Below are 15,582 nucleotides of genomic sequence, written 5' to 3' on the forward strand. Positions count from 1 at the left end.
TCCATCAGCAGCTGTACTTGTTAAATTAACCCCCTCCCCCAAAGGGCAATGTGACAGAAAGGGAAACAGCGTTGGCACCAGCCAGATCTCAGAGGGGAGGGCATTCCATAAATGGGGGTGTACAGTTAACACACCTCATTAGATAGGCCCATCTCTGATCCAGATACCCAGAGCATTATTTTAAAATGTCACCTCTACTATATACTAAGTGAGGGCATTTGGGCTGTTTCCCTACTTTTGCTGTATTTCAGCAAGCCTATGCGCTGAAGTGACCTAAGGTGGGAAAACATATTCTGATTTTACCATCTTTGGCTTAAGCTGCGTAGTGTTGTCTCCGTGTCCCAGCCGACCATATTCCCCGAGGCCCCATGTATACAATTCACCACTAGAGGTAATGGCAGCACTGTGAGAACTTCCACAGGCAATATCTCGGATACGCTTTGTTTTCAGTGCTTCTATCAGCCTTGGTTTATCACAGTTCCTGAAAACAAAAACAAAACCCAAAATGCATTGTGTTTGTTTAGTCGGGTTATTTAATTAAACTTTAAATTAGGTATCACAAGCTAAATGAACTAAGTGTCCAATATCCAGCAAGCTCAGAGCAGCAGCAAAAATGGCATCCTTACATTCTACTGAAGTGTCCAAGTTTCCCATCATCTCCTTCGCCCCAAGAGAATACCTTCCCATCAACAGTTAAAGCCATAGCATGGCGGCCACCTGGAATGAATAAGAATACGGGAAGGTTGACAAGGTAACACACCAAGATTAGAGGGTGGGAAAGGGAGAATCAAACAGTAGAAAGAAACCTTCAGAAAAGTTGGTAGCAACAGTGGCTTCCCTGCACTTCCTTCCGTGACAAAATGCCTTGTGTATATCTCTAATATTAAATTATCTAACCAAAACTGATTGAAACCTGCATTGCATTTTGCTTTTACACAAAAACAGAACACACTCTCAACAGCTCATTTGAAATTCATGGTTGAACCCAAAGCAGAACAGAACGATCATGTTCAGATCAGAGGGTTAGCTGTAAAAAAATGAAACTGGGTTTATTGATTCCAACCAGAAAACATAGTGGCTCCAATCGTGAACGTTGTTTTAAAGTATGGTTTAATGCGACTGTGGAACAGACGGACCACTGTAAGAGATGCTATTGATAAAAACTCAGCAGTTAGTTTCGCAATATTCATCCCAGTATTAGCACAGAGAAAGTGCCCCGCTAACACAAGTTTCTAAGACTAGATACGGCACTTGCCCTTTCACACGTAACACTTCCCTATGCAGAGTACTGTGCAGAGAGAAAGCATGAAGAATACTGACATGCAAAGTAATTTTGACTTCCAAAGTAGTTTGGATAAGAAGCCTATTTCAATTTGACATAATAATCTTACTGATTCCCACAGATAGGAAAGGACAGATTTGGTACCTGAGTGAACAGCAACTTTCTTGACTACATAATTACTGAGAGCAGTAATCTGCCGGGGAATGGGAACAGTTCCACTCGATAAACCTAATCCCAGTCTTCCATTGGTGGCCTCTCCGCAGGCATACACTTTACCCTCCACAGTCACTAAAAGAAAGGAGAAACTCAGAGTTCCATTACGGAGAAATTAGGACAGCCGAAAGCAGCTTCGTTTTTTAAAACAAATACAACACCTTACAGATCAGTAGATTTAAAAAAGCTGTGTGACAGAGAGCTCCCCTACCTGCAAAAAGGCTTTTGGATCCCCCAGCTACCTGCACCACATTCAAGGCAGAGAGGGTCTCGGAAAATGAAGGAACCTTTATCTGTAAAACACAAATTATACAGAAAATAAACAAGCGTAAGGCGTTTCAAAAGCACTGATTTGCCTATGGCATACCTAAAACTGTTCTCTCAATCTTAGCAGTCATCTTCTGATCATCGAGTGAATGCTTACCGCACATTCAAAGAATACTCTTCTTATTCAAAAGGTTTTAAAGTTATGAATCAAGTGTCCCTGCATCTCATTTAGCACCAGCATTCACATCTCCCTTTTGGCCAAAGGCTTATTTCCTGGCTGTCAGGAAATATGCACAGTTGCCAGCTTGACACGATATATGCTAATCTTGTTTACATTACTAGGACCCTGTAAGCCACTCCACACAATGTATTGACTAGCTATTGAACAGCTGTTCCTTAATCAAGGTAGAAATAAGTTGCTAGTTGAAATACCTTTCAAGTTTGGGTCATATGCTTTCAAGTAATGGAAGCCAATGCTTTCTGAAAGAAGCCCAAGAATAAAACCGCAACAACCCATCTTTGCAAGTCTGTTAAGAACAGAAGTCCTGCCAGATGAGACCAAAGTATATCTATGTTCAGCATCCCGTACTCATATTGGCCAAGCCCACGAGCAGTGAGTGGATACAACAAGTGCTCTCCCTGCTTGTCCTTCCCAGCAGCTGAGATTCAGAGCCATACTGCTTCTGACAGTAGACAACGTTCTACTATGTCATATTGTTTATAGGATTTTAGGTGTTCGGGTCCTGACCACTGCATAGAACCAAGCTTTTTTTTTAACAAGGATGTCCTCCTCTGTAACACAGCTGAAGCTGCTGCATGGATGTTAAATCCGCAGCAACCGGCAGCTGTTAAAAAGAGGCCTAATCCTTGGCTGAAGGGCTGTATGTAAATTTAATAAATAAGCAAATGATCCAGAAAAAAAGAGGCATGACAAGACGTTTAAGGTGATATTCCCTTGCAACATGCAGAGACACACATAGAAGTAAGGAAACACAACATTGTTTTCATGTATTTCAATTTTAAAAAAACAAAACACTCAATACCTTAGAACCTTTTAATCCTCCTAGTTGGTCTTTGTCATTCAGGCCCCAAACAAAAACTTTGGTCCTTATTGTCGCTGCTGATTCCAGGCCTGTCGTCTTCTTTCTAACAAGGCTAAGCAAGCAAGCAAGCAATGATTTAACTTTCCAATTTATATATTGGGATTGTCCCTAGGATTTTATTTGTCACCCAGCTATTCACAATTTATTTGCAACAACTGCATCACAACTATTTTTGTGAAAATAATGAATTGAAATTGAGACAGATGTAGTAGCTTTGTACTAATGTAACATATTAATACGTAACACTGTATTTTTTAAAATTTAAGTTTCTGGTTGTTGCATCAGTTTTTGGTACACCGCTTAGAGATATTTTTAAATATATTAAGCAGTATAGAAATTAATCAATAAATCAATAATCTGTTAAAGAAAATAAAATTGAGGAACGTTTGGGACAAAGTATTCCTAATCCTGAACTTGAAAGTCCCAACAAGTTCGGCAGTATGCAGTTACATGTGGTGTTTTATAAGAGATCTTTGCTCTAATATTCCATACCTCCCAGTGTTAGCTTTATCATCTTCATCTTCTTCGTTATCTGAAGCAAGAAAGGGGACTGCAGCCAAGTCTTCATCCTCTGCCCGAATACGCCCCAGTATGCTGAGACCGTGTATTTTGCAATCAATGCCAGAGCTCCTGCACTGCTTTATAGCCACTTCAATATACCTATGATACTGAAATTAAAAAGGATTAAGTATAGTAAGAACCAACACATAATGCCACAAATTTAAGAAAATACGTGACAAAAGGATAGAAGACTCTAGAGAACTGCCTACCTGCCTGCCTGCTTTAATATTATGATTGAGACTATGAAAAGGGAAATGAATTAATTATATATGTATGGACTTGTATCCATTTTTACCTACTTCTGACCTTTCTGCTCCTCCTGTTTTATTAATATAAAAGGGAATCTTTTTAATAATAAAAAGCCTGAATAAATGAAAGAACCACTCCTGTTCTTAATTCTGCTCAGGTGTGCTCTGTAATGAGCCATCCTAACTTGGTAACACCTTTATTGCTTTGGGAAAACCTGAGGCACTCTTACTTTTCAGAGAGAGACCCTCACCCACCTAGGAGGTCTAACCTCTGACAGACCCCTGGGATTCTGACAAGCGTCTTCCTGCATTCCAATGGATTTTTACTTTTTCTTTAGACGTGGCATCTGCCTTGTGTGCATATGCAACTATACCCAACAAAAGGAGGGGATGGGGCTCACAAAAACATTAATTTTCTTCATTAATGTCAAGATTTAAACAACAGACACATAAACGCCAGCCAGTGTCCTCATTAAGCAACATGGCTGTGGAGATATCACAGCATGGTTTCTTGGGAAACCAAAAAAAAATTCCTCATGTGCCCAGAAAAGTAAGTGACAAAGGAACTCTTCACAATAACAGCGGACATTTAAATCTGACACCTTGTAGCTGAAATCCATGGGGGAAACATAAAGAATATACATCTTACATTAGTTCAACGCACAACTTTCATAATTAGTCTTCCCTATAACCAGCAATTGGTGCTGGAGGAGACTCTTGAGAGTCCCATGGACTGCAAGAAGATCAAACATGTCCATTCTTAAGGAAATCAGCCCTGAGTGCTCACTGGAAGGACAGATCATCCTGAAGCTGAGGCTCCAATACTTTGGCCACCTCATGAGAAGAGAAGACTCCCTGCGAAAGACCCTGATGTTGGGAAAGATGGAGGGCACAAGGAGAAGGGGACGACAGAGGACGAGATGGCTGGATAGTGTTCTCGAAGCTACCAGCATGAGTTTGACTAAACTGCGGGAGGCAGTGGAAGACAGGAGTGCCTGGCGTGCTCTGGTCCATGGGGTCACGAAGAGTCGGACACGACTAAACGACTAAACAACAACAACAACATGGCCAGCAATAACCTACCTCTGTGCAATCACCGAGAAGAGGAACTGTGGTGTCTGTAGGATTAATGTTGATTGTCTTCAGCTCTATGAGGTTGTTTAAAGAACTTCCACCTACAGCATAAGGAAAGAGGCGCATGCTGGATTATTTTTATATTAAGGAGTTGTTGTTTTTCAGTACAGGCAACTCCCAATTTATGCAGGGTTTATGTTCCAAGGCACCGCATGTTAAGTGAAATAATGTATATTTGAAACCATTGTAAAAGCCTGCAAACGGCCTAGGACCCTCGTACCTAAGCCACCACCTCTCCTGGTATGTCCCACAGAGGAACTTACGGTCTTCAAACAAAAACATCTTGAAGGTCCCAGGCTGGAGAGAGATTAGGCTGGCCTCAACCAGATCCAGGGCTTTTTCGGCTGTGGCTCCGATCTGGTGGAACGCTCTGTCACAAGAGACTAGGGCCTTGCGGGACTTGACATCTTTCCACAGGGCCTGCAAGACAGAGCTGTTCCACCAGGCCTTTGGCCAAGGCACAGCCTGACTCCCTCCTTTGGCAATCCTCACAGAACTCTAGCCCAATGGTTGCCATTGATCTGATTTGAATTAATTTTATAATGAAATGATTTTAGAATGTTGTATTATTTGACTGTTGTTAGCCGTTCTGAGCCCAGCTTTGGCTGGGGAGGGTGGGATATAAATAAATAAATAATAATAATAATAATAATAATTATTATTATTATTATTATTATTATTATTATTATTATTATTATTATTATTATTATTATTATTATTTTAAACACCCTGATCTGCCCAAGCCCTTCTCAACCCCTTTTTGTGATATTTTCAGGTCACTTCCGGGTTTGGAATGTACATATCGGATGCACCTAAAACAGACACTGCCTGTATTACCATACTGCAAGTAAACAAAATAAGTTGCTCAATAATGAAACCAATTCCCTGTAGTCAACGCTGACAGTTCCATACCTGAAACCACAACCAACGAGGGCATGTAGCTGCTGTCTGCAGGATCCACAATCATTTTCAGTCTGTGTACAAGGACGTCAGGGAAAATCTCCAAACGGATCCAGTGCTGGGGGGGGGAAATGACTGCAATTATCTAAAATTCTCTGGAGGCACGGTGGACTACAGTTACATGTGAACATGACTACTACTTCTTAGAATACTTGCAAGTAGTTTCAGATAATAAAAACAGTATTGCTTTTAAAAAAATATATATCTGCAGGTATAGTTCTACTTTTATCAAATGATGGTGACAGCAATGAGAAGATTACACTGAAATGTGAGGGAAGCTCGCGAACGACTTCTTTAAAACTCACCTTTCCTTGGGAGCCAGAAGACTGCCAGCACTGGTCCCCACCATCAATCAAACGTGAGGCCTGATTCACGGAAGATGAGACATTCAAATTTTTAACGATTCTTGACCAATCATCCAGTAGCATCCCTCTCTGGCTACTGTGACGCCTCTTCAGTTGCTTTCCGGAGCGGCCACAAAATACTGGAGATTGACCTATTGTAAATAGTTAGTGTTGTAGATTTGAAGACAACTATTTAATTCAGGGGCATGCTATCCTAAAGGCTGGAGCATTATACTGAACTGTATTTGTAGAGTTAATAATAATAATAATAATTTATTATTTATACCCCGCCAATCTGGCTGGGTTTCCCCAGCCACTCTGGGCGGCTTCCAACAAAACACTAAAATACAATAAAAAACACTAAAACACAGCAAAAAGCTCTTCCTACAAGCTTTGTTCACAATAAATAATTCTGCTGAGTTTATTAGAAAGAGGAGGTCCAATGAAAGTTAATCAGAAGCAGTTTTAGAAAACAGGATTTCCAAAAACTTTACCCACAACAAGGAGTTATGCAGAAATGTCTCAGACTTCATTAAGCTATAACGTATAATACCTGGCTCGTTTATTCTTCCGAATGTGTGTCGTGTGTTATGTTTCCTGGTTTTGAAACAGGTTTCGCAGAAATCAAAGTCATCACAGTTTCTGCATTTAAATCTGGGTCCATTGATGGGAAACATCTGACAGCCATCACACCTAATTGAAACAAAAAATCAATTATCACATTAGCTTTTCTATTCCGTTCACATAATTTAATCCAAACAATTCTCATTCTATACCGTCTACTACAAAAATGCCTACTCTTTCAGGGTTTTTTTACCTGTTGCACCGGGGAGGGGGGGAATCAGGCCATGTTTTATGTTATAGAAACACTACAAGAAAAAAGATGCAACTTAAAGAAAAAGCCACAATAAAATGGTTAAAGGGCTTTTTATTATTTAAAAAAAAAACACTCACGTAACCCCTGGATGAATACTGGGAACAAGTTCCATTTCTGACAGTAATCCAGTCCAATGAGACTGCTGAGGAAAGTCAACAATGACATCTTTACCATTGGCACTAAAAGCTGTGACAAGAGAAGAAAGGGAAAATATAAAAAGTACTTGTGAGATATACACATACTTCAGTGACTGTTGTACTGCTATTTCCTACTTATGAAACTTCTGGTATAAAATATTTAGTGGTGTACTCAATTCCTTGCTTTAAAACAACGAGCTTTCTGTGAACCTGAAAAACAGTATTTAATCCAGATTTTTAGACCGCAAACCAGCACTTCTAACTCAAGAACAAGTGTAATAGCTATTGCTTTATCCTGAAAATAAATCAAATCCAAAATGTGAAGCAGGCATATATGACACTCTGCCTCTATTTGAAAGCTCGTGTCAAAAACACAACAAACTGCCCTCTCTTTCCTGATGCAATCTGAACTGTCAGGTGGAGGACAATACAACATGACTGTCAGAATGACCAAGTACCGTATTTTTCGCCCTATAGGACGCACCGGCCCATAGGACGCACCTAGATTTGGGGGGGGGGGGGAATCAAGGGGGAAAAAATTATTTCCCCCCCCGGTTTTCGCAGCCATCCCCAAGCTAGAAGAGGGAGACAGGGCGCTCCGTCTCCCTCTTCTGCCTTCAGGGACAGCCTCTCTAGCCTCCGTGGGGCAGCAGCTTGCCCCGCTGTCCCCCGAGCTTATGGGGCTGGTGATGGGGAGAAGCAAGCTTGCTTCTCCCCCCCGCCAGCCTCCAGATCAGGTCCGGGAATAGCGGGGTGGCGGCGCTCCGCCTCCCCGCTATCCCCCGAGCTTGTGGGGCTGGCAGGGGGGGGAGAAGTAAGCTTGCCTCCCCCCCCGCCAGCCTTCAGATCAGGTCGGGGAATAGCGGGGTGGCAGCGCTCCGCCTCCCCACTATCCCCCGAGCTTGTGGGGCTGGCGGTGGGGGGAGAAGTAAGCTTGCTTCTCCCCCCCCCCCGGCCAGCCTTCAGATCAGGTCGGGGAATAGCGGGGTGACGGCGCTGCGCCTCCCTGCTGTCCCCCGAGCTTGTGGGCTGCAGGCTGCTGCCCACAAGCCTTGCGAGCCCGCGGGACCTCCCGCCGGGCTTGCAAGGCTTGCGGAGAGCTTCCTGAAGCCTGGAGAGCGAGAGGGGTCGGTGCACACCGACCCCCCTCGCTCTCCAGGCTTCAGGGAAAGCCTGCATTCGCCCCATAGGACGCACACACATTTCCCCTTCATTTGTGGAGGGGAAAACGTGCGTCCTATAGGGCGAAAAATACGGTAACTTTTAAAGCTGTGGTGTTCCTTTTTAACAGCTACTTCAGAATAACTGGAATATCAAATTATGGAAATATCAAGCTCCATACCATTACATCCCCCCCCCCAACCCGCCAAACAGGTATGTCTTACGTCAAGTTTGCTTACCAAAAAACTTTGACCCTAAATTCTGTGACTGAAGCATTGCTCACAAAACAGGGCTTTCCAACCTCCCCGCTTCCTGCTGCTGGTCCCTATTCCCCATCCCCAAAAAATACCCTGTTCCTGAGGATTCAGAGACACAGTGGCCTAGGCATACTATGACTTAGCATGAGCAGACAGGCTCCTGGGGAAGTTTGCTCTTGGTTATGCAGAGAGCTCAACCAGGAGCCCTAATTCAGTCCACACGCTACATTAAGCTATGGCTTAGCTCACAATAGCGAGGCAGCAAATTGATAAGGGAGGAGCAAAGTTTCTAGGACCTCTTTCCTGGGAACGCACGCATTCACACTAAGCCATAGTTTGGCTTAGAGCGACATGCGAACCAGGTCTTTGGGACAGTGCAAGGGATAACGACATACTTAGAGCCAAGCCAATACAGTCGTACCTTGGTTGTCGAAAACCTTGGCACTCGTCCATTTTGGCTCCCAAACGCCGCAAACCCAGAAATGAGTGTTCTGGTTTGTGAACGTTCTTTGGAAGCTGAATGGCCAACGCGGCTTCCGCAACTTCCAATTGAGTGCAGGAAGCTCCTGCAGCCAATTGGAGGCCACGCCTTGGTTTCTGAATGTTTCCAGGATTCGAACAGACTTCCAGAACGGATTTCATTCAACAACCAAGGTACGCCTGTACTTCCTGTTCATCAGAATTTGCTATAAAAAGGCAAAGCATTCCAACAGTTCAATATTAATCTTGAAGGGAACACTACGTTTCTACAAACAACGAAGTCCGTAATTCTGTGCAGCCAATCCAACAAACTTTTTCTTTTAAAGAATACACATTACCTTTCACAACTCCCACGCTCCTGTGGGTAACAGATCCCCACTTGTACTTGGGTGTAGTCACGGAGGTTTTCACTCGCACTTTGTCGCCAATCTTTATGTGTGATGGAGAGCTCTGTGGGGGGAATCCTATTTAAAAAATGCAAAAGCAATGAAATTAATGTCTTTGGATTTTGAGCGTGTAAAAGACAGCATTAGAATAATGAATGAATGAAGTAACTGACTTGCCTATAAGTTCAACGTGGATATATCTGACCCAGTAAGTGCCACCTTTCTGTTGCCAATCGCATTGCACATTGAGATCATGCAGTCCATCGCGGTCCAATTTGATAACTTTGCCCACGTCGCCCTCACAAACCTCCTCATATGTCCTGCAGCATCTAACCATCATTCCCACCTAGGAGGAGGAAAAAATGGATCAATATTTACCAACTGAAGCTTCAACAGAAATGCAGTATCAAAGTAACTACCCTGAACAAGACAGACTACCCTGTGATTTAGGAGAATTTACTATCACTGGCCCAGTTAACGGCTTGCCGTGAATACGCAAAAAGTGAAGTTACAGGGAACCAGGCAGAGGGCCTTCTCAGTAGTAGCACCTGCCCTGTGGAACATCCTCTCATCAGATGTTAAACAGATAAACAACCACAAAACGTTCTAAAGACATCTGAAGGCTGTCTGTAATTTTGCCTTCTGTACTCCTCCCTGCTATCGGGACGCGGGTGACGCTGTGGGTTAAACCACAGAGCCTAGGAGTTGCCGATCAGAAGGCTAGCGGTTCGAATCCCCGCAACGGGGTGAGCTCCCATTGCTCGGTCCCTGCTCCTGCCAACCTAGCAGTTCAAAAGCACGTCAAAGTGCAAGTAGATAAATAGGTACCACTCCGGCGGGAAGGCAAATGGCATTTCCGTGCACTGCTCTGGTTTGCCAGAAGCGGCTTAGTCATGCTGGCCATATGACCCAGAAGCTGTACACCGGCTCCCTCGGCCAATAAAGCAAAATGAGCGCTGCAACCCCAGAGTCAGTCACAACTGGACCTAATGGTCAGGGGTCCCTTTACCTTTACTCCTCCCTGCTAGTGCATTGGGGGGAGAGCACACAATTCCTAGCTTATACAAGCAAACTGGGGGCATGGTTTGCTTCTATTATTTTGAACCAGGCCTGCACAAGTAAAATGCAATGATCCACACAATCACTGCCCTCAAAAAAAAACAAAAAACTGGAGAAGAAATAGGGGACGATCATGTATTGAATCATAGTTCACACGTACAACAATGCATCCAATGTCTCCAAGTCAGACATGCCCTCTCTGCACAAGCAAAAGCCTTCGGAGCATTGTGTGAATCATCCCAATGTGGCTTCAGTGTATAAACCACACCACATGCTGGAGGGCAAAAAGGAAGACTCCAGATTTGAGTTTGGGTTGAAGATTTAATCCAAATTCCAAAGGTGGAGAGCCAAATGGGATCAGTTCAGGCCTATACTTGGTGCCTAGCGAGAGCACCTCACACAATACTATGATGACCGTAAGCTAATGGCTTTCTAATCCAATGAAAATGTTAGGAACACGGGAAGCTTATTCAGAGTCAGAGGCCGCTGGTATTAGTACTTTTTATACTGATTGGTAGTGGCGCTCAGGATTACAGGCATGAGTCTTTTCCAGCTCTGCCAGGAGATGTCCGTGATTGAAACGGGAACCTTTTGCATGTAAAACAGACGCTGTACAAGTCGGTTACATCCCTGAAAACACACTGTGGAAGGAGGAAGTAGCCCCTTGACATTACCATGAAACAAAGAACATCAATGCCTTCTATGAATAGAGCAAAGCAACAACAGATTGCAGCAGCTGGGAGATTAAATAAAGCAGCTTTTTGCAGTTATCAAAGCAATTTGCAGCTTCCGTGTTTATCTCCTCCTCCCACGTGCATCCACGTCAGCATTTCAGCTGCATCAATATCATCCTTCTCAAATAGAGAACATTACAGTTCAAATGCAGGCTTCATAGTCAAGCTTACCTGAATGTTCTCTCGCACATACACAGCATAATCATCATTACTTAAGAAATCAGCTCGTTTCTTGTAAGTCTGGCTTTCTGTTACAACGGCACCAGTAGACTGCAATAAAATAAAATAAAAAATCCATAACTCTGACGCACGTTATAAATGCTAAGTGCTCTGCAATGTAGACTCCCCAAATGATTGCAAAGAATGTTCATTTTGGTTTCCTGGCCCAAAGTTGTGACTGACGTATCAGGAACACTGGCCTCTCTACACATTGTTTCAGAATCCTAAGATCCCATTCCTAACGCTTACCACAGGATATGCAGCTTCTGCTTCTTCTACATCCTCTACCACTTCTTCATCTGAATACTCATCAGATACAGTGTCACCATCTGAGAGGTCAGTAATTTGGACATCTGGATGGTCCAAAAGCCAGCCCACCAAGGCTTCTACTCCTACAGCAAGACGTAAGAAATACAGACGACATTTATTATTATTATTATTATCATTATTATTATTATTATTAACAACAGTATTATTCACTTGACCTGAAGTTCAAGAAAAAATAACTTTTCTCCTTGTGCTTCACTGACCCTACAATCAACTTTGGCTGCACCAAATTATTCCCCCAGATTTAAAAAACAAAATATTCCATTCTTGTTTTTCAGGCGATTTTTCACAACCTCTCTTCAATTTCATCTCTTAAAACCATTTGGCAATCATTCAAAAACACAAATGTGGGGAAAGTGTAGCCCTGTGCATTTTCTGTGATATCCTCCTATCCCTTTTCAGTTGTTTAACCCTTATAGTTCAGTTTCTCAGGTATGCAACCTTGGGGGTCATCTGTTTTTCTTTCCTTCCTTCTGGCTACCTGCAATTTAGTCCTTTTTGCTGCCTTTTCCTTTTCCCTTTCTCACATTCTCTTTTCCTCATATTACCCTATTTCCACAATATCTCATTCGCTGAATGTCAAAGCACTTTCCAGCTTCTCAAAATCTTAATGCAACGTGTTCTTCCTTGAACCTCAAACAAACAAAAGCAAAGTACCTGGTAACCCAGAAGCACTTCCAGAGGTCCCCGAAAGTGATTTCAGTGCAAACTCAATATTCTTCCTGGGGAAACCCATTTCCATAAGCTGCACCACAATTGGAAGCGGTGGAATAGGGGACACTTTGCGTTTTTTCACTTTTGCAGGTCTGATGTGCTGGACTGTAACAGGCGTTGTGGCTTCACTAGAGCTGCAGTCTTCAAAGACTGGAGTTGAGGGATGTGCAGACTCGACTGCCAGGTACTGACACACAGCCAGTGCAGCAGCCTATAAGAAGATATACGTAAATATTTTTGGAACTGTAATACATTTACAAAGTCCAGTTCGTATCTTGGATCCCGAACGCCTTGCGAGTCGAACATTTTGGCTCCCAAACGCCGCAAACCCAGAAGTGAGTGTTTCGGTTTGTGAACGTTCTTTGAATGAATGAATTTTATTATTACACTCACAGACCAGTTCCGGGTCACTTACAATAACAGGAAAATTATAAAACACAACAGGAATACATTGAATTGTAATTGGGTATAACAGAGACAATTCAGATACAGTGGTACCTCAGGTTACAGACGCTTCAGGTTAGAGAATCCGCTAACAGAGAAATAGTACCTCGGGTTAAGAACTTTGCTTCAGGATGAGAACCAAAAACACGCAGCGGCGGCGCGGCAGCAGCGGTAGGCCCCATTAGCTAAAGTGGTGCTTCAGGTTAAGAACAGTTGCAGGTTAAGAACGGACCTCCAGAACGAATTAAGTTCTTAACCCGAAGTACCACTGTATAGCGGCAGTTAAAAATATATATTAAATCTTGATCACTAAAATATAACCTAAAATTATCACTTAAAACCTTAATCATTTTGGTAGTACAGCTTGTTCCCTAAGTTTTATGGCAGTCGCTCAGAATTTGGCTACCCTTAGTGTAATCTCTAGATTGTTCTCTACCAGGAGTTTTAGACATTCTTTGGAACCCGAACGTCCAACGCGGCTTCCGGAGCTTCCAATCAGGAGCTGCACCTTGGTTTCTGAACATTTTGAAAGTTGAACGGACTTCCGGAACAGATTCCGTTCAACTTCCGAGGTACCACTGCACAACATTAATAGGATTTATTTATGCCAGGTCTTGTGGAACATTCAAACTAACAAAGCACCAGGAGATCTAGGGCTTGACCCAGGAACCTTGTAGTCTGAGGCTGTGACCAGCATTGGACGCTGTGATTAGAGGCAGTAGGCAGTCTCTGAGATAAACATGATCAGGAAGGAAAAGCCTATTATATTACAAGCCTGCTTTAAACTATGAATTGCCTTGGCAGAAAGTTTTTATTCTATTATTGCCTATCTAAATAAAACAGTAACTGTTTCTCCTTAATGGGAAAAACCTAAGATCTTACCTCAAGTTCTTGCTTATCAAAAATCGCCTTCACAGGTGATGGCTGTGTTGCTGCCGTCAGCAGTTGTTGCAAGAGGATCATGGGTGGCTGAGGTCCCTCAGGAGACAAGTCTCCAACATCAGGTGATGCCACGACGCCATCATCTTAAGCCAAGCAAAGTGGATTTAAGTTTCAGAAACAACCAGAAACTGAAATACACTTCCAATAACAGATTACTTTTCAATGGTGTCTCACTTCAAATGCAAACACCTCTTCTTTTTTTAAAAAAGGAACATGTACATCACATTCTCTGTTCCAAAGAAATGAAGCTTTGAATGCTGTATTTAAATGTCTACCTCCAGAACTACCATTATCTCTTTTTATTATGTCGTTACATAAAAATGTTAAAACTGAAATGGAAAAAGGGCTTCAACTCGCTTACAACATCTACTTAAGAGTGACTGAAATTGCTAAGCACAGCGAAAGCTTGGGGAAGATTTCAAATAACCACTGATGAGTTTATACCATCTGAGATTTTATTCAATTATTTTTTAAAAAAATAATAATCTAGGGCAATTACCAGGCAATGACACAATCATCACTAACATTGGGTAAGTATCAGATTTCTTGAAGACGTATTAATTTCCACTCATTGCTGGACACTCTCCACATAAAACACAAGAATATCAATTCCCTAGAAGTGAAATGGGCCCCTGCACTGGTCTCTTTATTGCTCTATCCTTTCAGGGTATCTGCTTTCAGATGCAATTATTAAACCATATGAAAATGCATAGAGAACATTACTGTTGGGAAGAAATTGCTTGTTACAGACAGAAAATATTTCTCCTTTCACCTTTTTGACTTTCAACATTAAAAAAAACCCCATGTATGTCCTGCCAGAAAGGAACTCACGGTAAGTCAAGACAATCATGCACAAAAACAAAACACAGATAAGAACCGGTCCTTTCCTCTGTTCGTCTACTTACTTCAACAGTAGAAAAAAGTAAGAGAATCTTTATCAACCTTGTAATCAAGCAGAATATTATTACCTGTGGGAAGTGAGCCACCATCTTGCACTGCAGGCTGAGATAGGATTTGTCTTAATTTATCCTGGTGAGAAAGCAGAGCTCGACCTGCTTTTAGTATGTACAGTTTTAACTGCTGGCATCTGAGCAGATCCAAGTCTATTTGGCCTGTCCAAAACATATGATAGGCATTTCTTAGCAAAATAAATAGGAAGAATTTATCTACAAATATCTATTTTGGAAAGTGGTTTGTCTGTCTGTCTGCTCTTGAGATAACATCACCAAACTCTGCCCAAGGGTTCTCGATGTGGGGGAAGCAGACTTCATTGGTGTTTGGACACCGGGCAGCATTTTGAATCAAAGATGGTGGACTGAAGCATGGCTTTGGCATGACTTTGCCTATTTGGGGGCATAGTTTCTGCCAGCTCTCAATATATCATTCCCAAGGTGCGGGCAGCAGTCTTGGTTGGCATTTGGATGCTGGCCACCATTTTGAATCAAGATGGTAGACCGAAACATGGCTTTGGCATGACTTCACTCTCTCTCACACACCCACACCCAATTGACTTGGGATCAAGTCAAGTGTTCCCCAGGTCAGGTTGGACCACTGGGTTGGAGTGTACAGCCCTAAAACTCACAAATTACACTGTTCATTTAAAAACCACAGTGCTTTTTTGTTTCTTCCCATTCCTACTGGAATACTTATTAGTAGAAATTCTTTATATTTTAATACACAGTTACAATAAAGCTTGAAGTTATGAAGAAACAGAAAAAATAAATACTGAACTG

At 42.4% G+C, this 15,582-nt stretch overlaps 1 protein-coding gene across 6 annotated transcripts in view; it reads right to left on the reverse strand.

The window, feature by feature from the left end:
• The window catches only part of HERC2 (HECT and RLD domain containing E3 ubiquitin protein ligase 2), a 99,387-nt gene that overhangs the window by 35,339 nt on the left and 48,466 nt on the right, over nt 1-15,582 (reverse strand). For all 6 annotated transcript variants that reach the window (XM_081197532.1, XM_081197533.1, XM_081197531.1 and 3 more), the window contains exons 44-61: nt 14,818-14,961; nt 13,790-13,932; nt 12,407-12,674; nt 11,672-11,814; nt 11,375-11,473; nt 9,588-9,756; nt 9,363-9,488; nt 7,067-7,175; nt 6,666-6,805; nt 6,074-6,264; nt 5,721-5,826; nt 4,758-4,849; nt 3,358-3,533; nt 2,806-2,917; nt 1,707-1,788; nt 1,427-1,570; nt 627-717; nt 304-481 (exon numbers count right to left, since the gene is read on the reverse strand). In XM_081197532.1, the coding sequence (XP_081053658.1) occupies nt 304-481; nt 627-717; nt 1,427-1,570; nt 1,707-1,788; nt 2,806-2,917; nt 3,358-3,533; nt 4,758-4,849; nt 5,721-5,826; nt 6,074-6,264; nt 6,666-6,805; nt 7,067-7,175; nt 9,363-9,488; nt 9,588-9,756; nt 11,375-11,473; nt 11,672-11,814; nt 12,407-12,674; nt 13,790-13,932; nt 14,818-14,961 (2,513 nt within the window). The remainder of the gene's footprint in view (nt 1-303; nt 482-626; nt 718-1,426; nt 1,571-1,706; nt 1,789-2,805; nt 2,918-3,357; nt 3,534-4,757; nt 4,850-5,720; nt 5,827-6,073; nt 6,265-6,665; nt 6,806-7,066; nt 7,176-9,362; nt 9,489-9,587; nt 9,757-11,374; nt 11,474-11,671; nt 11,815-12,406; nt 12,675-13,789; nt 13,933-14,817; nt 14,962-15,582) is intronic.

Source organism: Podarcis bocagei (assembly GCF_964188305.1).
Source record: "Podarcis bocagei genome assembly, chromosome: 6".
Classification (NCBI taxonomy): domain Eukaryota; kingdom Metazoa; phylum Chordata; class Lepidosauria; order Squamata; family Lacertidae; genus Podarcis; species Podarcis bocagei.